We start from the raw sequence: 22,046 nt of genomic DNA, 5'->3' as shown, positions 1-22,046 counted from the left end.
ATCACATAGATGACATACAGTGTAGATTGTACAACTTTCTGCAAGGAAATTGAAGGTGCTTTGCTTTTTTGAGGAGATGAGTTGTAGATGGGCCCTAAACTCTTGATCTTGAAATCATTGATAAAAAATAGCGGAAGATATAATGGCCACAAAACAAAACCTTAAAGAAAGGCCGAGAGAGCATATCGTTTAGGACCTGGAAGCTTGCCTAGTCCAGGAACCTATCCATTGCCTGGTTCTGTCTACAGAGACCTAGAAGTAGATACCTCTGTGGCACACCAGATCACCTTCTGAGGAGCAGTGCATTAGTGCCTGACTTCTTACATTGCCTTAATTATGTCTCTCTCTAGTTTATACACATTTGTGCTTGTTCTTCTGTTTGGCAGCAAATGGAACTCACCTGTCCTCATGCAAGCGGTTTCAGTACTTGAAGAACAGATAGTATTATTTGTGATATTTGGAAGTATTCTCTCTTCTAAACTAGTTACAATACTAGAAACTGTCAACCACAAAGATAACTAAGTAGTCTTTTCTCTACAGGGACTAGTAGTGACAGTGGGATGTGCGCATAAGGGACTACACAGAAAGCTATAGTAAAAAGCAAAGACAATATTCAGAATATTTAAAAACTGGTATGGCATGACCATTGGCCCTAAGAACAGTGTACTGGAGCCCCTGTACCCCCCACCACAATGCCAAGACTAACAACTTGAGTCAGTGGGTCATGGGAAGGCCCAGGAGATTTCAGAAGAAAGCTCCAGGTAGATGTTGGAGCAATGATTGCGTACCATCTGGTATGGAAAATGTTCACTATTTTCAGAACCTAGTGTAGCTCTGTCATTGAATATTGATAAGTATCTGGTATGCAAAGCGCTTAAACAAAACGGAGAAAATGCAGTGAACAAGAGTAATTATAAAGAGGGCAGGATGATCTCCTGGGGGCTGTGGGGCTTTCAGTAAGTCCAGTGGGTGAAACAGATCAGTTGACACAAATTACCTGAGGATCTCATTAAAATGCAAATTCTGATTAAGCAGGTCTGGATGGGGGCCTGAGATCCTTTATTTTTAACAGGCTTCTGGATAATACCTCTGTATTTGTCCCTGGATGACACTTTTAGTAGAAAGCATATAGATGAACTGGAAAAGCAGATGTGAGTTTGATTAAAATAAATCTAACTCTGTATTTTCCTCCTCTTATAGGTATCTATAGCGGGACAACCAGCAGGAGTAGAATCTGCCCGAGTTAGAATTCGGGTAACTATTTATTACTTTAACGTTGTAAATTGATGTCAGCAACATTTGCATTATAAGGCATTAAAAATATAATAATTTATCGTCTTATAACCAAATCATGTTCAATCAGTAGGAAATAGTGGCAAAAGTTATTTTAGTATCTGTCTTAGCATTCATTATCTAAATGTTTATTGTATATGTTCAAAAAGTGAGTTTCTATGTTATTTATAAACTTTTTTCACTGAAAATATTTCTCAGAGATGTTCTGGATTTTATCTGACTCAGTTTTTCTAGTTTTTATTCAATGATCATAAAGAGGCCTAAGAAAAAATGTCACAGGCAATGTGAGTTAGAAACTCTCAGGTTTCACAAAAGGCTTCCATCATTTAAAAACACTTGTAGGCCAGTTGTGGTGGCTCACACCTGTAATCCCAGCACTCTGGGAGGCCAAGGCAGGAGGATCACTTGAGGCCAGGAGTTTGTGACCAGCCTGGACAATATAGCAAGACCTCGTCTGTCTCTACAAAACATTTTTAAAAATTAGCCAGGTATGGTGGCACATGCCTGTAGTCCCACTAATTCAGGAAGCCAAGGTGAGAGGATCCTTGAGCCCAGGAGGTGGAGGCTGTAGTGAGCTGGGATGATACCACTGCACTCCAGCCTGGGTGACAGAGCAAGACTCTGACTCAAAAAACAGAAAGGAAAAAAAAAAAAACTTTATATAATGTAGCTAAACTTCATATCTATAAGGGCAGTTTACGTTTTAAAATCTATCTTCAGAAAAGAACCAATGAATGATACACATGTCTGAATGTCTAATGCTTTAACTCTCTGCTTTGGATTCTCATCATTTCATTTTAGGAGCTGCTTCCTTTGGTGCTGATGTTTGAGCTACCAATTGCTGGAATTCTTCAACCGGTTCCTGATCCTAATTCCCCCTCTATTCAGCATATATCACAAACGTACAATATTTCAGTATCATTTAAACAGCGTTCCCGAATGTATGGTGCTACTGTCATAGTACGAGGGTCTCAGAATAACACTAGTGCTGTGAAGGTAAATTATTCAGATAATTCTGCACATCCTATATGTACAAGTTACATGAGTTTCATTTTTAAAGAATATTAGACTAATTTGATTTCCAGAATTTTCCTTCATTCTACATTTTGGTTTGCAGAATATGCTGTATTTTTCCATAGCTGTTAGAAATGCAATAGAATCTTTCCCCGTATATGAACAGTTAATGTATAGGATTATTTCTTTCCCACCCTTTTCTCTTAGGAAGGAACTGCCATGCTGTTAGAACATCTTGCTGGAAGCTTAGCATCAGCTATTCCTGTGAGCACACAACTAGACATTGCAGCTCAACATCATCTCTTTATGATGGGTCGAAATGGGAGCAACATCAAACATATCATGCAGAGAACAGGTGCTCAGATCCACTTTCCTGATCCCAGTAATCCACAAAAGAAATCCACCGTCTACCTCCAGGGCACCATTGAGTCTGTCTGTCTTGCAAGGCAATATCTCATGGTAAGGTTACTGAAATAAGTGTTACAATTTTTTTAAACCTCTTTGGATACAGTGCATATTTTTGCACCCACTGTACTAATGTGATATTTAGGAAAGCACTTTGGAAGCCTCGTCACTTGCTAAAAGGAAATAAACTAGAAGAGTAAGGTTCATAGTGCCTCAACAGGTTTAATTTCATTGCATATGTAATTTTATTTCAGTGTTTTCTTTTTAACTTAGACTAAACACAGAAGAGAATTATAGTGAAATAATTGACTGCATTTTGTGGCAAGGATGGAAGGTGACTGTTTTCATCTGACCTGTAATATTAGCGTGCAGCTTGTATTTGGCAAAAAAAAAAAGTCCTCTGTTTAAACAGAAAAGTAAAAATACTATTTAAATTTCACCATCAAAGACAAATTTTGTCAGCCCAAAACATTTGTACATTTCATAAATCTTTGATACAATTAAAAAATACTATTTAAGTCACAAATTTGAGCGTCACTTATTGAAGGAAGAAAAGCAAAGTTACATGTTATAATTCAATACTACTTTACTACTTCTAATTTATAATTGCAATATTTCTATCCTTCTCATATTTGTTTAAAACCCCTCGGCCAGGTGTGGTGCCTCATGCCTGTAATCCCAGCACTTTGGGAGGCCAAGGTGGGTAGATCACTTGAGGTCAAAATCGAGGCCAGCCTGGCCAACATAGTGAAACCCCGTTTCTACTAAAAATATAAAAATTAGCCGATGTGGTGGCAGGTGCCTGTAATCCCAGTTACTCAGGAGGCTGAGGAAGGAGAATCGCTTGAACCCAGAAAGTAGAGGTTGCAGTAAGCCCAGATGACACCACTGTACTGCATTTCAAAAATGAAATAAATGAAATGAAATGAAATATCCTAGTGTATGGGTTGATAATATAGTAACAAAATGGATGGACATGATGCTGGGCTCACAAATATTTGTATTAAAAACACCATTGTATTCTCTTGTTCTGTGCTTGACCTTTAGTGGCATTTGAATCAGTAAGCCTCAGGTGTGACATTTACTGTTATTAACTTGCAGAGTTTATTTTTGAGAAACTTTCAGAAAATCTAAGTTTTTATTGTTGATTCCATTCCTCTGACAGATGAGAACTTGTTGGAATCAGTAAGATTGTAATCCATGATTTTAAGAAATTTGTTGTGAATGATTTTTTTAGCCAAGCTTATTTTATCAGGTTATTTTTAATATACTGTACTATAAGTCAGATTTATATTTATATCCAAGAATTGTTGTAATTAATCTTCATTTTTTTCTGCTTTACAAGTTCTTTAGATGTTATTTTTTAGTTCAGTGAAATTTTTCAAATATTCTCTGCAGTTATTAATGCACATTTATACTTTGACCATACCTGCCAAAAGTAATGACTCATATTATTGCACAACATTGAAATAACTGAAGGAGAAATTAAAAGGCTTTAACCCATATTTTAAATACTGTCACCATTTTGTATAGCACTATTCTTATAAAAATCACTTTCTGGCTGGGCGCGGTGGCTTACACCTGTAATCCCAACACTTTGGGAGGCCGACGCAGGCTTATCACAAGGTCAGGAGTTCAAGACCAGCCTGGCCAATATGGTGACACCCCGTCTCTACTAAAAATACACAGAAAAGTTAACCGGGCATGCGTGGTGGTGAAGGTCTGTAATCCCAGCTACTTGAGAGGCTGAGACAGGAGAATTGCTCAAACTCTGGAGGTGGAGGTTGCGGTGAGCCGAGATCGTGCCACTGCACTCCAGCCTGGGCGACAGAGCAAGACTCCGTTTAAAAAAAAAAAAAAATCAATTTCTTCCACAGGAGAAATGGAGCATAGTATTTTATTTCTTTTTCTTTTTTTAGTTTAGGCAAGGTCTCACTCTGTTGCTCAGGCTGGAGTGTAGTAGTGTGTTCTCAGCTCACTGCAATCTCTGCCTCCTGGGTTGAAGTGATTCTCATGCCTCAGCCTCCCAAGTAGCCAAGATTACAGTCGCATGCCACCATGCCCGGCTAATTTTTTTAATTTTAGTAGAGATGGGGTTTCACTATGTTGACCAGGCTGATCTTGCACCCTTGACCTCAAGTGATCCACCCACCTAAGCCTCCCAAAGTGCTGGGATTACAGGCATGAGCCATGGTTCCAGGCTTAGTAATTCATTTTAATCCTAGTATGCTTAATGGTAACCTCTCCTGATATCCGTTTACAAATTCCAGCACCCAGTGGGCTAACACTGGAAATTCTGTGCATCAGAGAAAGTATATTACATTGTTCCTAGACTCAGTAGATCAGAGGCTATGAGTACAGCATTAGAGAAAAAAAAAAAAATCTAAAAAATGAGGTAGTTAAAAGAAGGGACAATAGTAACAATTTACTCTAGGAAGGAGGAAAGGTTTAAGCTGCATTAGGTTAAGTAGGATTTATATTGGTGAAGAAGCCTTTGATGAGTTAAGACAGGGGCCCTCAATCCCCGGGACACGGACTGGACCAATACTGGTCAGTGGTCTGTTAGGAACTAGGCCACACAGCAGGAGGTAAGCAAAGGAAGCTTCATCTGTATTAACAGAGGATTCCCATCACTCACATGACCGCCTGAGCTCCACCTCCTGTGAGATTAGCAGTGGCGTAAGATTCTCATAGGGGCCTGAACCCTATTGTGAACCGTGCATGCAAGAGATTTAGGTTGCATGCTCCTTAGGAGAATCTAATGCCTGATGATCTGTCACTGTCTCCCATCACCTCCAGATGGGACCGTCTAGTTGCAGGAAAACAAGCTCAGGGCTCCCACTGATTTTACATTATGGTGAGTTGTATAATTATTTAATTATATATTACAATGTAATAATAATAGAAATAAAGTGCCAAATAAATGTGATGTGCTTGAATCATCTGAAACCATCCCCCTTCCCTCCCCCTCCCCTGGTCCATGAAAAAATTGTCTTCTGTGAAACCGGTCTGTGGTACCAAAAAGGTTGGGGACCCCTGAGTTAAGATACCAAAGTACAAGATCCTCTTAAAGGATCGTTGAGAGGCTGGCCTAACCTGGAGGAAGGGGAAGACATAGACATAAATCTGTGGTTGAACAAGCAAGTCTGGGCTGAAATGTGGAACTCTTTAAATGCTCGATCATGTTTAGTTTTCATTCAAAATACAATCAAAAGCTGCCACTGGAAGTCATTGAGCAAAGGCAAAGATTAGTAACCTTGATATACTCGAGAATCTAGTTTCTAGCATAACTAACAAAACTGAAGTTAGAGAATAAAGGAATTTTCCAAGGTGCACAGTGGATAAAAAACGTCCAGAGCCAAAAACAGAAACTTAAGACATATAATTTTGTCATCCAAAAATAGTTTTCTCCCCCTCAACGTTAATGCCACACCTGTCCTCTAAGCTGTGTGAACTTATATAATTCAGCTTTAATACTTCAGTTTAGTCTTTAAATCTGTAAAATAGTGCATTATTTGCAGGCATGTTAAATTATCAGGTGTTTAAATGATTAAATTTTTACCTCCTACACATTCTATTGTGACATTTTCTAGGGTTGTCTTCCTCTTGTGTTGATGTTTGATATGAAGGAAGAAATTGAAGTAGATCCACAATTCATTGCGCAGTTGATGGAACAGCTTGATGTCTTCATCAGTATTAAACCAAAGCCCAAACAGCCAAGCAAGGTTGGTTCAGAGTCTGAACCCAGAGAATTATGTATCATATCATATGCTGTATAGTTTTATTTTGCATAGAAGTATGTATTTGCATATACATGAAACTATTACTCTATACTGGTTGAATATCCCCAATCCGTAATGCTCCAAAAGCTGAGTCTTTTTGAGCACTGATATGACAGTCAAAGGAAATGCTCATTGGAGCATTTTAGATTTTGGATTTTCATATTAGGGATGCCCAAGCAGTGCAGATATTCCCAAATCCCCCAAAACTCCAAATCTAAAACACTTCTGGTCCCAAGCATTTCAGATAAGGGATACTCAACTTGTGTAATATATATGTCATTATATATTTAGTTATCTAATATAAATTTGTAACAGTATTCATTATAGATCATCATTTTCTTTATATATGTGTTGGTTTTTGCAGTCCGTTTAGAGTAACCATTATTTTTCCATAGTTAAATGAGAAGGAAAGAACATTTGTTCTTAATTTAGAATCTGGTAACTTGAAGCTTTACTAAGTTACCCAAGAGTTGATAAGGCTACTTACATGTTGTGTGTGAGTGTGTGTGTGTGTGTGTGTGTGTGTACATGCCCAATGTAATTCAGAAATTGTTTAGACTACTTACTATATGCCATCTCCTGTGCAACCTGGAGAGTTAAAGAGGTGCCTGTGCTTTTTTGTAAATACTTTAAGGACTGAACTGTCTCAAGTTCAGCATTCTTGGAACCTCTCCTCAGAGTGTTGTAAAATTTCAGTAACTACATGTAGAGTAAAAATTTAATGGAATAAATCTTTTTTTTTTTTTTTTTTTTTTTTGGAGACAGGGTCTCACTTTATCACCCAGGCTGGAGTACAGTGGTGTGATCGTGGCTTACTGCAGCCTCGACTTCCTGGGCTCAGGTGGTTCTCCCACCTCAGCCTCCCGAGTAGCTGGAACCACAGGCATGTGGCACCACACCCGGCTAATGTTTTGTACTTTTTGTAGAAATGGGGTTTGGCCATGTTGCCCAGGCTGGTCTTGAACCTCCTGAGCTCAAGCAATCCACCCACCACAGCCTCCCAAAGTGCTGGGATTACAGGTGTGAGTCACTGTCTCTGGCTCAGAATAAATCTTTTATTAAGTGCTAGTAAGAATGAGGAAAGAGGAATGTTTCACATTAGTATTGTTGTTTAAACTAGCACAGCCACTTTGAAGAGTGATTTCTGATCATCCCATTATTTTAAGATATTGATTCCCCTACCTGCAGTAGTTCTACTTCTGATTATACACTCTGAAAACACCTTTGCACCAAGAGTCAACACGAGAATGGTGTTGAGTAAAAAAAGTATATTGCATCATAGTATGTATTCAACGACAGCATTTTTGTGTGTATATATATGTCTATACATTTTTAAGTATAAAGCATTGTCTAGAAGGATGCACACAAAAATCATGATGAGTTGCCTTTGGGGCAATAGAAAGGAAAATGGAACAAAGTAAACAAAGGAGATGTTCTATTTATTTAACAAAAATCAGAAACGAGATAATAACACCATTTTTAAATTTTGAAACTATAAATCTTATATGTATAGAATGGTGTATATATAATATGTATTTTATATAATTTGGCATATGTAAATAATGTGGTAATCACTGTCCAACTGAAGAAAAATGATCTTGCCTTCTCCAAAAGAAAACTTTAAAGGAAAAGATAACATTGATTCTAAGTGAACTTGATACAATGAGTTTAAAGTTAGGGAACAGGACATTAATTTTATGTATCGTGAAGCTTCATGTGTGACTAATTTGAGTTGACCAGAGTCACTGTAGATACCAGGACTAAAAGATAAAGACAGGAGAGACATTAGAGGGCTTGTGCATATTAAGATGGACGGTCAGAAGAATTCCAGGAGTTCAGTAAGAAATGAGCAGAAGTCAGGGAAAAATAGATTGTAAATGAGAACTCCAAAGCCTTGCAGCATCCCAGGGCCATTTAATTATGCCCAGCTGGCCCCCATTCTAACTACTGCTTTAACTGCTTTCTCAGCCACAATTTTTTTTTTTTGGTCCATTGAGGGCTTTCCCCTTTCAGTTCACATTTCAAATTTTCTTGATGAGTCCATTGAGGAAGAAAAATGATTTATTATTTAGAATTTTTTTTACCATAAGCTTTGCCATAGATATGTCACCAATGAGGGATAGTCATACCTCAAGGTCTATTAGCTAACTAGTAAACCATAAATGTCAAACATAAGTGATGATGATGATGCAGTTTACATGTGGTCACAAGTTTGGTTTGGTATGTAATGACAAGATGCAAGGGGGAAGCTTTAGTGTAAAGATGAGGGGCTGTAAAAAGGGAACCCAGGTTCCCATCCTCTTGCTGCCTCTTCACAGCTGTGCCATGACCTGGGCTAAGTCCCTTAACTTCACTGAATATGAATAATGATGCCCACCCTATAAGGTTTTGCTGAGAATAGGAACATATATGCAGCTACTATCACAGCTCCTGGAACCCAGAACATGCCCAATAAATGGTAACCAATAATTTAGGGTTTTACCAGAAGGAGTAATCTTAAGCACTAAGTGGTTAGAATTTGCAGATGATTTAAAAGCTGCATTGATATGTCCCCTGAGTGGAATTCTTATTAGCGTATTCATTTTCCACCTCCCTCCCCTCCCCCATTCATTGTAGACTACTTGCATGTCACTTTTTTTCCCCCATTATGTGTTTTCATAGTCTGTGATTGTGAAAAGTGTTGAGCGAAATGCCTTAAATATGTATGAAGCAAGGAAATGTCTCCTCGGACTTGAAAGCAGTGGGGTTACCATAGCAACCAGTCCATCCCCAGCATCCTGCCCTGCCGGCCTGGCATGTCCCAGCCTGGATATCTTAGCTTCAGCAGGCCTTGGACTCACTGGACTAGGTATACAATTTATTATTACAGCGCGTCTCAGTCACTGGGGAAATGCTTATCTGGTTCCCTTTCTTTCTACCATTTGGGTCTACATTTAAAGGCTATTTTTTTTTTCCTTTGGGCTCTAAGATCAGATGAAAAGCCATACAACCTGAGTCAATCCATTTTGGGGTTTCTTAGTCTCTGTGGATTTGTTACCCAGGTTCTTCCCATGTTTGCATAAATAATCAAGGTCTGACTATTTTATTTTCAGTGGCTGTGTTTGTTCTAAATTAAGAATGCCATTGAGACTGAAGTAAGCATGCTGACTGTAATTTATGTTTGTTCTCTCCTGCGTTTGCAATATTGCCATCAGTCCCTAGAGATAAAGATTATCCAGTTTGCTTTTTAAAAAGTAATTGCAAATCTGTATGAGGGGTAGGGAGGGGGGTGAAAATAAGCAGAACCTGCATCTCCAGTGGTTAGGCCTGCCTTACCCAGACACAAAGGAAATCTAGTCAGAGGCCAAACCTGTATTTCTATCTAACGTGAGGAATAGAAAATAGAAGAATGAACAAACATCACCATCTCAGAGCTTTAGTCAAGAAAGTAGAATGAGCTGTTTAATAGTCATGGTGATATTTATGTCCTCAGCTATGGATTGCTATTTTATAGGCTGAAGTTAGTTGCTGTATTACAGTTTTGCTAGATTTATTTCTTTCCTGCACATTTCTCAGTTGCATTTATTTTCCTTAATCAGTACTCCTAGCAAATCATCCTGGATCATTCAGTGTTGATTTGAGATAAAAAAGAATACTCTCAGCAGTCTTTAAAATTTTTTTTCCAATAGCTATTCTTGCAGTCTTTAAAATTTTTTTTACAATAGCTATTCTTGCTTTTAACTTTTAAGAAATTTAATACTCTTATATGATTGATTTTCCAAGTAGCCCTGCCTAGACATCATTAAAGAAAGATTTTTTTGTATCTTGGCCTCTAATCTACCAAAGTTGTTCCTTCCACTGGGACCTGAACACAGTCATAATAACATAGCAATGACTGTGAGTCAGGAAGTGCCAATTAGGTAACTTAGCAGGAACCGAGTTCGTCCTGCACTAGAGAGAAAACAAGTGAGCAAAGATTCAGTAACCAAATTTTTAAAATGTTTTCATTGCTATACCTATCCTGTTATATACTTTATGCTTTATATGTATTCCTGGAAACTTGTATACAAATCCAGATTTCATTCTAGAACATATTTTAAATGCCCAAAGGAAAATTTCATTATTTAAATCAAGCATTGACTCCTTAGAACAACAACAACAAAAAACAGTATTTTTTTCTGAGGAAATTTTCATCATTGAGACGGAGCCCAGAGAAGTCATGTATATGTTTTGAGATACATTTAGGAACTGTTCTGGTAGACTACCCTATCTGCAGCGGGGACAAATAGATCTATCCTACCACAGGAAAGCATTCCCTAGTCGCTGCTACATGTGAGTAGTTTGAAAAGGGTTTGTTTGTAAGCAGATGACAAATGAGTTATGCAGAAGAATAAAAATGAGTCTCCACTTGAGCAGAATTTTGTTCATCCTGGGTAGCTGACATGAATGCAAAGCACCTGGTGATGTTCAATGACCCTAACTGCCATCTTGGTCTGGGCACACCTATCTTCCATTTTCTGATAGCAACTCTTTGTGGATAAGCTGATTCCTCTGTTGGAGCTGTATGATGCAAAATTCATGTGAATATTTGAAAGAAAATCTGTCATCCATATTTTATATTTGGAAAATATCAGATTATATCATTGTGCATTCCCAATGGCAATATTGGTGCCATCTCTATTTTAAAATCTTAAATTTATGTGAATTGACTTTATATATTCATTTATTACAGGTCTTTTGGGACCCACCACCTTATCTCTGAACACTTCAACAACCCCAAATTCACTCTTGAATGCTCTTAATAGTTCAGTCAGTCCTTTGCAAAGTCCAAGTTCTGGTACACCCAGCCCCACATTATGGGCACCCCCACTTGCTAATACTTCAAGTGCCACAGGTCAGTATCATTTAAGTATATTCCAAGATGTGTATTCTTAGGTGTTACCAGTTTTTTAAATAAAATTTACGAATGGCTCAGTTTTCTTAGGGCAAAATTAGGGTTCAAAGCATACTCCATTGAAACAGAAATTCCCTGATATGTAAATTGGTTAAAATGAAGCACAGCAAAGCAGTTTGAGTTTTTCATACAAGTGAAATACCATCTTCAAATGTGATAAGCAGACCTGGTAGTTAGGTTCTAGTTGGAGTAACTTGCTGGTAGTCATTTACATCTGTACAATGAGAGGGTTGGATTAAATATTCTCTATGGTGTTGTCCAATTTTAACACTCTTTTGTGTTTTTATAGTAAATAGTACCTCTGTTTACAGAGGTGTCAAAATTGAATTCTTTTCTGAACTTGCAGCAACAAAAATGATATTTTTATTCTTAATAAAAATAATAGTTGAATCTGAGTTTCTTGCTAATATCTGTCATCATAAAATGTTGTTGCAGGTTTCTCTGCTATACCACACCTTATGATTCCATCTACTGCCCAAGCCACATTAACTAATATTTTGTTGTCTGGAGTGCCCACCTATGGGCACACGGCTCCATCTCCCCCTCCTGGCTTGACTCCTGTTGATGTCCATATCAACAGTATGCAGACCGAAGGCAAAAAAATCTCTACTGCTTTAAATGGACATGCACAGGTAATGGCTTTCTGCTAGAATGTGTGTGTGGTCTCTACTGTTTGTAAGAGACAAACCCCTGCTAAAGTTAAAACATGCTGGAATGTGTGTGTGTGATCTCTGCTGTTTGTAAGAGATAAACCCCTGGTAAAGTTAAAACATGTTTAAACTTTCACCTAAAATGAATTATATTTATTTTTTTCAACTTTATTTTAGGTTTAGGGGGCACATATGCAGGTTTGTTACATGGGGAAATTGCGTATTTAACCGATATTGAGTTAATTTTTATATATGGTGAAAGGTAGGGGTCTGTTTTCATTCTTCTGTATATGGCTAGCCAGTTTTCCCAGCACCAGTTATTGAACATGGATTCCTTTCCCTATTGCTTGTTATTGTCGACTCTATTGAAGATCAGATGGTTGTAGGTGTGCAGCTTTATTTCTGGATTCTCTATGCTGTTCCCTTGGTCTATATGTCTATTTTTTTATGCCAGTACCATGCTGTTTGGTTTCTGTAGCCTCGTAGTATAGTTTGAAGTCAGGTAGAATGATGCCTCTAGCATTATTTTTTGCGTAAGATTGCTTTGGCTATTTGGGCTCTTGTTTGGTTCCATATGAGTTTTACAATAGTTTCTTCTATTTCTGGGAAAAATTATGTTTGTAGTGTGATAGGAATAGCATTGAATCTGTATATTACTTTGGGCAATATGGCCAGTTTATATATTGATTCTCCTGATCCCTGAGAATGGGATGTTTTTCCATTTGTTTGTGTCACCTACAATTTCTTTCAGCAGTGTTTTGTAGTTCTCCTTGTAGATATATTTCATCTCCTTAGTAAGAAGTATTCCAGGGTGGTTTTCTTTTTTGTGGCTGTTATAAATGGGATTGTGTTCTCGATTTGACTCTCTGTAAAATTGTGACCATATTTATACGTTATTTTCTATTATTATTTTAGTCTCCAAATATAAAATACGGTGCAATATCCACTTCATCACTTGGAGAAAAAGTGCTGAGTGCAAATCACGGGGATCCATCCATCCAGACAAGTGGGTCTGAGCAGACATCTCCCAAATCAAGCCCCACTGAAGGTCGGCAACTGTACCCTTCTGAAATTCATTTTGGTTGTTATTTGGAAAAAGGAGGTTGTAGAGAGTCTATGCAGTGATTTTTGAGTTGGTTTTGCTAAACAGCTATGATTCATCCTACCTCAATTATGTGGAAAGACAACATCCTGAATAACATTTCAAAGAGCATGGTGAAAGATTAACTGAAAAGCACTTTCCACAGAAAGAATCACTTCCCCATTACGTTGTAAGTTCCTGAATTAGAGTGAAGGTAATTGTGTAGCAGAAAAGCATCAACTTACTAAATGTTATATATATAGTTCCCCCAAGTAGAGTATCTTTTTATAACCTTTTTACCCACCCCCTGCCCCACCAAATCTTTAAAATATATGCGGGTCTTCTCTTCAAATTGAGTTTTTGTGACAACCTGAACTTGTTAAGGTGTTTCTTTGCAGATGGAAGAGGTCTCTGTCAGGTTAATCATGTCTCCATAGAGTAGGGTTCTGATTTGTTTCCATTGCAGATAATTGTCAACTGGAAGGTGATGTTGTTTAGGTGTTTCACTTTTTTTTTCTTCTCCTCTGCAGGTTGTAATGATGCTTTTGTTGAAGTAGGCATGCCTCGAAGTCCTTCCCATTCTGGGAATGCTGGTGACTTGAAACAGATGATGTGTCCTTCCAAGGTTTCCTGTGCCAAAAGGCAGACAGTGGAACTATTGCAAGGCACGAAAAACTCACACTTACAGTATGTATTTTAATCTTAAAAGAGCCCTTGATATTTTGAAATGATATATATTTGTTCTCAACTCTATAGTTAGTACTCTTTGATTCAAGTCATGTTTGATCTCATCCATGGGTGTTTTCATTTTATCTTTTTTTAAAAAAATATTAAGGAATAATATCTGCTAATTTTCACCCTTCTCTGTCTTCTCTATAGTCCCTTCCCCATTTAATGAATTGATTTATATCTGTGTCCTCTAAACCATCTGTATTACTCTGAAACTGTAGCATTCTTTCTGCTCTTACTGAAGTAATCAGCAGGGCCATTTTTATTCTCTGATTTTTGCTGTTAGAAATTTTCCCACTGTGAATTCTCCTTCATTTGGCTTTGAATTTCTTTCTTAATGTGGCTCTCTTTTTTCCCAAGGTAGTTAATTGCAAACTTTTAATAAATGTTTGACATTATCATGACTTTGTTTATTCCAAATCACTTTGGTTATAAATACATAAGTTGTATTAAATATTAAATATAACTCTTCCTTACCATAGCACAGTTAAAGTGTGTCATCCTTACTCTTTTTTTTTTCCTCCATGTATTTTGGGCAGTCTCTACAGTGTAAGGTTTTGTTCCCATCTATTCTGTCCACCTGATTTCCTCTGCTGTCTTATTAGTTCCTGGTATACCCTTCTAGAGTGTCTTTATGCAAAGATTAGCATACATGGTTTTATTTCCTCCCATTCTTACTAAAATCCATTTTCCTTTATAAACTCTTTGGTCAATCATTATTACCCACCGTTGTCCAGTTCTCCTTTATCTGTGTTTTTCTTTACGTGGCGCTAATACCCAAAATTAATGTTCTTATTATAGGCTAGAGAAACAGTTTTACTTCCTTGAAACTATTGAAGCATTTAAAATAGATACCTATTCTTGTCATCACTGAGTATGTCCCGAACCTTCTTATCATCATCTTCTGGCTTAAGCTGCAGCCTCCAGAAAGATCTCCCTGCCTCCAGTCTTTTATTAGCTTGATCTATCCTTTATTTTGCTTCAGCAATTTACTTTCGAAAGCAGGTCTAATCTTGTCACACTCTGGCTTCAAATCACCAATGGTCTGTGTTGCCTGCTTCCTTTCCTTTACTTATGCTCTTCCCTCTGAGTTGCTGTTCTCCTGACCTTTGGCACCAGACAACTTGCAGATGCTCTTAAGTTCCCAGGTCAAATGTCCTTTGTGTAGCCTCTGTCAACTTTTGTCAAGCAAAGTTCATTGTCTCTCTTTTTGTATTCCCAAAGTACTTTTCTAAATTCCTCTAGATTCCCTTGGCACAGCAACTGAGTAGTTGAACAAATAAAATCATGAATGAATAAACAAACCAGTTCTTGATTGATATTGCAATCCCTATTTTGAGCCTAAGGTGCAGTTAGATTTGAACTTGTGGTGCATGCATTCTGTACATATCATGTGTTGTAATTCACATATTTGCTGCTCATTGTAAGAAGCACTTTTACGCTCTGCCTGTCCCCCTCAACAGACTTTGAAGAATATTTCTTATTTATCTGCTACATTTATTTGTTACCATCATATACATATTTCATACACATGAATTGGATCATCTACATGCCTTCAAATTGACTGGATCTCTGTTTAGACTTTGCATGGATGAATCATTGATATCTCCTTGATGTATAAAAATTAGAAATCTCATCTGTACATCTATTCCACCTATATCATATGCAGTATACCATATATACTCTATATACTGTGTTTGAATGTGCATCATGAAATAGTTTCAAGCTTTAGCCCTACAGTCAGAGTGCCCGATTTCAAATTCCATCTCTACCATTCACATTAGAGGTATGACCTTGGACAGTGTACTTCCCGCATCCACAAAGTGGGGATAACAATAGTACCTGTGTCATAGCATTGTTGTGAGGATTAAATGAGAGACTATGTGTAAATAGCTGATGATGATAAACATGCATAGTAAATGTGGCATGTAGGAAACATTCAGTACATTTGTATATATAGTGGAGCGTTAAATTCCACACTCTTATTTCACAGCAGCACTGACAGGTTGCTCTCAGACCCTGAACTGAGTGCTACCGAAAGCCCTTTGGCTGACAAGAAGGCTCCAGGGAGTGAGCGTGCTGCAGAGAGGGCAGCAGCTGCCCAGCAAAACTCCGAAAGGGCCCACCTTGCTCCACGGTCATCATATGTCAACATGCAGGTAATGGTAATAAAATAGGAAAGCCATTCAAATGTCACATGTTTGGGTTGTGGTATGGAGAATTCAGTGAGTGTTCAGCAGTAGTGCAGAAATCAAGTTTTCCTTCTGTGCTACATTCAAAATGAAATTTAAATATATATGTAGCAGTTAGTTTGCTATAAACGTTAAAAATGAAAAGCAGTATTTAGCTTAAGTGAGAATTCTTTAAAATATATTAAAAATGGTGCAGAATGGTCTGTGTCACTGTCTTATGCAAATAACATTATTCATGTGTTACTTAAAAAATTTTTAGATGAGTTTGCGGGACTGCACTTCTAAGTATTATTGCTTCATGACATAGTCTTGGATAAATAGATATACTATTTTCTATGTAATGAAGATGATGAATGTGTTTGGTGCCATTTAAAGATAGTTATGAGAATAACAAATGTGGAGTGTTCTTTGAAAGTAGATGATGAATATTATTGATGATTATGTTGGTTCACAGATTTTTTATGATTATAAAAACAACTTCCTTTAAATTAAACAACTTCCTCAATAGGAACTTTCTGTGTATCCATTTTCAAACTATTAGTCTAATTACTCAGAATAGACTATTGGCCATGAAAATGCAGAAATTATAGATGACAATGTGAAAGATAAGGATTTGTGCTTTGTGCTTTTAGAGATGCCTATAAACATTTGATGTCAGACCAGAATTGCTGAGTAGACTTACCTATTTTATCTTTCACCACCAAAAAAGAGGAAGAACGTTCCACAAAATCCTAGAAACAGAAAAGCTGTCATAGATGTGTCAAAGAAATTAATTCATGGAGCTAAACTATATTACTTTAATTCCAGTGCAATCTGCAGTTTAGTCCTCCTTCTCTTTTTTTTTAATCCTTTGTATTGGAACATTTTCCTAAGTTTTTCGATGAATTTTTTTTTTAAATAAAAGCCATGGCCTTTATAATGTGTTAGTGTTTAAAAAAGACATTTAAGGCCGGGCATGGTGGCTCACGCCTATGTTGTCAGCACTTTCGGAGGCCGAGGCAGGTGGATTGCTTGAGTCCTGGAGTTTGAGACCAGCCTGGACAACGTGGCAAAACCCCATCTCTACAGAATAATTCTAAAAAATTAGCAGGGCATGGTGGGATGCACCTGTAGTCCCAGCTACTTGGAGGCTGAGGTGGGAGGATCACCTGAGCCTGGGAGGCAGAGGTTGCTGTGAGCCAAGATTGCACCACTGCACTCTAGCCTGGGAGACACAGCAAGACCCTGTCTCAAAAATTAAAAGTAAATAAAATAAAAAAGTCATTTATTACATTTTCTCTGGTGGATGTATTTTCAGTTAATATGAATTACAATTTATTTAACAAATATCAAATCCCCTTTATAATCTTTTAATGGTTTTTTGTCTTGTGGTTCTTGTCACCTTTTCCATCAGATTTATACCTGCAGTGAACCAGTTTCTTGTTTCTTTCTTTTAGGATGGATGAGCATGTTCTTAATGCCTAATGAGTTTCAGCCTAACTAGATGTATTTATGTTGTTAGTGAACAGTTGACTCTTAAAATCACTAAGAAATCAATGATAATATTCACTGAGCATTGACAGGGAGAAAGATTGAAAACTGGGCCTGATTTCCTTGGCTGAAAATGATCTGTATCTCCTGATTGCTCTTGGAGTGCTATATCCCCAGCTCTCTTTTTATGCTTATCTCAGTTTCTGATTTATTTTATAGTTATTTCTCTTTCCCAACCCTCCTAAGACTGCAAGTCAGCCAGGCACGGTGGCTCACACCTGTAATCCCAGAACTTTGGGAAGCCAGGGTGGGAAGATCACCTGAGGTCAGGAGTTCAAGACCAGCCTGGCCAACATGACGAAACCCTGTCACTACTAAAAATACAAAAATTAGCCCAGCGTGGTGGTGGGCGCCTGTAGTCTCAGCTACTTGGGAGGCTGAGATAGAAGAATCACTTGAACCCAAGAGGTGGAGGTTGCAGTGACCTGAGATTGCACCACTGCACTCCAGCCTGGGCAACAGAGCGAGACCCTGTCTAAAAAAAAAAAAAAAAAACTGCAAGTCATCGAGACTGTAGCTTATTTTTGATTCGTTGTTGTATTCTTCCACAAAACTGAGCATAGTCTCTTTAACCAGTAGGCCCTCAATGAATATTTGCTGAACAAGTAAATTTAGGTTCTCCGTATACCTTGCCCTTAGGCATTAATAATTAAAAATTGATTTTAACTCCCAATGCCATTTTAGTCCTAGGATTTAAAAACTTCATCAAAAATATTATCTAAAAATCTGGCTTTCCTGATACATGGCTATGTTTTTAGTTATCACATGTCCTTGTTTGTCTGGGACAGCCCCTATTTACTTTTATTATTCTGGCCTAATTGTTATTCACAGCACATTTCACCTTCAGAAATGTCCTGTTTCAGACCGTAGATTATATAGGTACCTTATATATGATGGTATAGTCTTTCTGGTTAAAGAGCTCTTGCCAGTTGGCCCTTGGTCCTTGTGGTAGGCCTTTGAGACATGCTTAGATCAAGTCTTAGCTAGTTCCTAAATTGGGGAGTTGATAACACTCAGAAAAGATTTGAAATGTAGCTGTATCTGCACTACTTTCTTCAGAATGATCTATCTTTGTCCTCACATAGACTTGACTACATCGTAGTTACTCATTCAGTTTTAATGGAATGAATCAATGGTGCTATCCTAGCCCTGTGCAATAAACAGTAACTAGGTTTAATTTTATGGCATTGCTTAATGTCATTATAAATTAAAGTTAGACATCTGCCATTTATCTCACATCTCACTTCAAAAGCAAAGACTATGCCAGTTAGGTTAAATAATTTCTTAAGGTATCTTGACATCATACCACTTGAGGCCACGCTTACCTAAATGAAGAGGGGATTTTTGAGACCCTAAGGGGGCCAATAGATACATGACAGCATTTTGGAAATGTATTCTTTCAAAACTCACATTATTATTATTAGGCTGTTCACTATACTCTAGCAGACATTGGCTCTGGTGTGCTAGGTATTTATGGTAAATAAGATTTTTTTTCTTTTTTTAAGGAAAAATTCTAACTCTTAAAGTCAACCTTAAAGTCAGAAGTGGTAATTTATTATTACTAATTAATTAGTGTTGGAAGCATGTTTAAACTTACAGACATACCTTGGATTTCTGTGGCATTATTGTGCAAAGCTTGGTGTATGTCTCAGGCAGATTCATGGAACACAGTCAAAACCTTTATTCTCTAACCATGGAGTACTGGCATGACATTTGGAGAGACTGTCAATAAAGGTATTTTCTGTTTCATTTTCAGGCATTTGACTATGAACAGAAGAAGCTATTAGCCACCAAAGGTATGTGATACACTAATAACTTAGACTTGACTATATTTTAGTACACTCATAAATGTTTTCTGAGTACTCACGGTGAATTGAGAACTTGAAAACTCAGAAAAAGAAACCTAGAATATTTGAGTTCAAGTTGCATAAATTCTGTTGAATATATTTTGTTGAATGGTTTAGCATTAGCCCAAATAAGAAATCATTTAGCATTTTTTCATTTATCGTTACTTTGGATAAAATGTTTCATTAAGATATTTTTAGGCATTTTGTGTTAAGAAATAACATTCAGTGATAATTTCTTCACCTATATCAAAGAAACAACACGTATCATGAGTATTTTATTTAAGAAATGCATTAAACATACCAAGCATTGGTTTTATTTTGTTTCCAAAGCTATGTTAAAGAAACCAGTGGTGACGGAGGTCAGAACGCCCACAAATACCTGGAGTGGCCTGGGTTTTTCTAAATCCATGCCAGCTGAAACTATCAAGGAGTTGAGAAGGGCCAATCATGTGTCCTATAAGCCCACAATGACAACCACTTATGAGGTTTGTAGAGTCATGTCCTATTCATTCTTCCTGTCTGTTCTCTCAGAAAAAGAGGACAGTCCTTCCCCCACCCTCATTCTTTATGTACCTAAGGGAAAATGATTAGTGGTGACTTGTTTTTATTTCTATTCTTGTAAACACACTGTTATAAAACTGATGCACTCTCTTGTGTATTATGATCTTTTATTTGTATTCTCTCAAAGTTGTTGGTCAGCTCTTAAAGAGATGTAAATTTGGATGTGAGTTTTTGTTGAGGGTAGGATGTGTCATAAATGATAAGCGTAGGGCTGAGATTAAGCAAAAGGCAGATGTAATATTCCATAAAAATGTATAAAGAGTCCTTTTATCCAAGGGTTTCACTAGCAAGGTTACCATGGGGGAAAAGGCAAATATTCAACAAAAATAGGTTTTCAGATATGAGTTAAAAGTTCAGTGTGCTCAGATGTGCCAAGAACACAGCAAGAAGTATCTGAAACAAGTGCTCCAAAATTTTTATGTTTCCCAGATGTTGGCTGCCCTGCTCGGGGTGAGACTGGGAAGCTGGCATTCCTACCATATGGAAGGGATGGAGAGTTCCATGCTCCACAGCCATGCTACACGCGATTCACCAAGCAGGCCTTTTCCATTTCAAAGTATCAGATTTTGGCTCTAAGGCTTTGGGAGTGGGGGTGGGGCTAGAAAGAGCGTGCACACATACACAATGCTGGGAGACTGTACAAACCCAAACATGGATGAAAATGATTAATCCACGAGTCACAGTGTTCAACCAGAGAGAGCACTGTAGGCCAAAAAACAAATACTGGTTAAGGGTTTCATAATTGTTAGTCTAATAACTAGCATTTGTGGATTGACCTTTTCTCCACCCATTTTCTTTGTAATAAATTAGGCTATTGATGAAACACAAAAGCAAACATGCTGCTTTTTTTTGTCTCTTTTGAGTAAGTGAAAAAGAAAATACTATTGAAATACTAAAAGAAAGAGTCTCCTGTGAATTTCATTGTCGGAGTTATAGTAGCAACCTGGCAGGCTGTATTTTAAAGATTGAAGTTACCTTCAGCAGCAGAATGTAGGAACCATTATGAAAAATGTTGAGGCTCTAGGAGGTACACTCTTCTTTCTTCCATTATAACACAGAGAGAAAATAAACATCTCCTTTTGTTAGCAGAGACCATAAAACTGCTGTGCTCATTCTTAGAGTTTCACCTGATGTACGGTATGGCTATTCCTTTCAGCCCATCCTTGCTTTTGAGGGAGTGAAGTGTGCCAGATTGTTGACTGTGTTCCTATAGTTTCAAAGATGAAGTATTTACTTTAGAAATGCTCATTCAGTTCTGCTTTCTAAGACCAACAGTAGGACAAGTGGAAAATGATGTTCATTTTGGTAATGGAGTGGTCAAGTGCAGGGTTCTGATAACCACCTCTGACCAGATGTATAGCTTTGGTGAGTGACTTCACTCATCTGAGCTGTGTCTCATTCAGGTTGTGCTGAGAAGGGCATTGGAGAGGGCATCCAGTGCTTAGCATGATGTGTTGTCAGTTCTTAGTGATATTTAAAAAAACTTTTTTTTTTTGACACGGAGTCTCACTCAGCCACCCTAAGCTGCAGTGCAGTGGCACGATCTTGGCTCACGGCAAACACCATCTCCTGGGTTCAGGCAATTCTCCCATCTCAGCCTCCCGAGTAGCTGGGATTACAGGCACCCACCATCATGCCCGGCTAATTTTTGTATTTGAGTAGAGACAGAGTTTCACCATGTTGACCAGGCTGGTCTTGAACTCCTGACCTCAGATGATCCACCCACCTCAACCTCCCAAAGTGCTAGGATTACAGGTGTGAGCCACCGTGCCCGGCCTAGTGATATTTTAAAAAATTTTACTTTATTATTATTAAGAGTCTCACTCTGTCACACAGGCTGGAGTGCAATGGCAGGATCTCGCCTCACTGCAACCTGTGCCTCCTGGGTTCAAGCATTTCTCTTGCCTCAGCCTCCCAAGTAGATGGGATTACAGGCATGCACCACAACGCTCAGCTAAGTTTTGTATTTTTTTTTTTTTTCTTTTTTAGTAGACACAGGGTTTCACCATGTTGGCCAGGCTGGTCTCAA

At 37.8% G+C, this 22,046-nt stretch overlaps 1 protein-coding gene across 7 annotated transcripts in view; it reads left to right on the top strand.

Moving 5' to 3' along the window:
• Window positions 1-22,046, top strand: part of BICC1 (BicC family RNA binding protein 1) — a 320,717-nt gene that overhangs the window by 276,511 nt on the left and 22,160 nt on the right. For 5 of the 7 annotated variants that reach the window (XM_054522560.2, XM_054522561.2, XM_024253682.3 and 2 more), the window contains 12 exons: window positions 1,201-1,254; window positions 2,095-2,289; window positions 2,515-2,766; window positions 6,306-6,437; window positions 9,156-9,342; window positions 11,206-11,367; window positions 11,863-12,059; window positions 12,993-13,125; window positions 13,689-13,845; window positions 15,881-16,046; window positions 19,366-19,405; window positions 19,787-19,941. In XM_054522560.2, coding sequence (XP_054378535.1) covers window positions 1,201-1,254; window positions 2,095-2,289; window positions 2,515-2,766; window positions 6,306-6,437; window positions 9,156-9,342; window positions 11,206-11,367; window positions 11,863-12,059; window positions 12,993-13,125; window positions 13,689-13,845; window positions 15,881-16,046; window positions 19,366-19,405; window positions 19,787-19,941 — 1,830 coding nt within the window. The remainder of the gene's footprint in view (window positions 1-1,200; window positions 1,255-2,094; window positions 2,290-2,514; window positions 2,767-6,305; window positions 6,438-9,155; window positions 9,343-11,205; window positions 11,368-11,862; window positions 12,060-12,992; window positions 13,126-13,688; window positions 13,846-15,880; window positions 16,047-19,365; window positions 19,406-19,786; window positions 19,942-22,046) is intronic. The other 2 variants (XM_024253683.3, XM_063727639.1) reach the window with 1 other exon arrangement.

Source organism: Pongo abelii, chromosome 8 (assembly GCF_028885655.2).
Source record: "Pongo abelii isolate AG06213 chromosome 8, NHGRI_mPonAbe1-v2.0_pri, whole genome shotgun sequence".
NCBI lineage: Eukaryota > Metazoa > Chordata > Mammalia > Primates > Hominidae > Pongo > Pongo abelii.
Note: the sequence above shows the minus strand (reverse complement) of the source record. Positions and strands in the feature narration are given on the sequence as shown.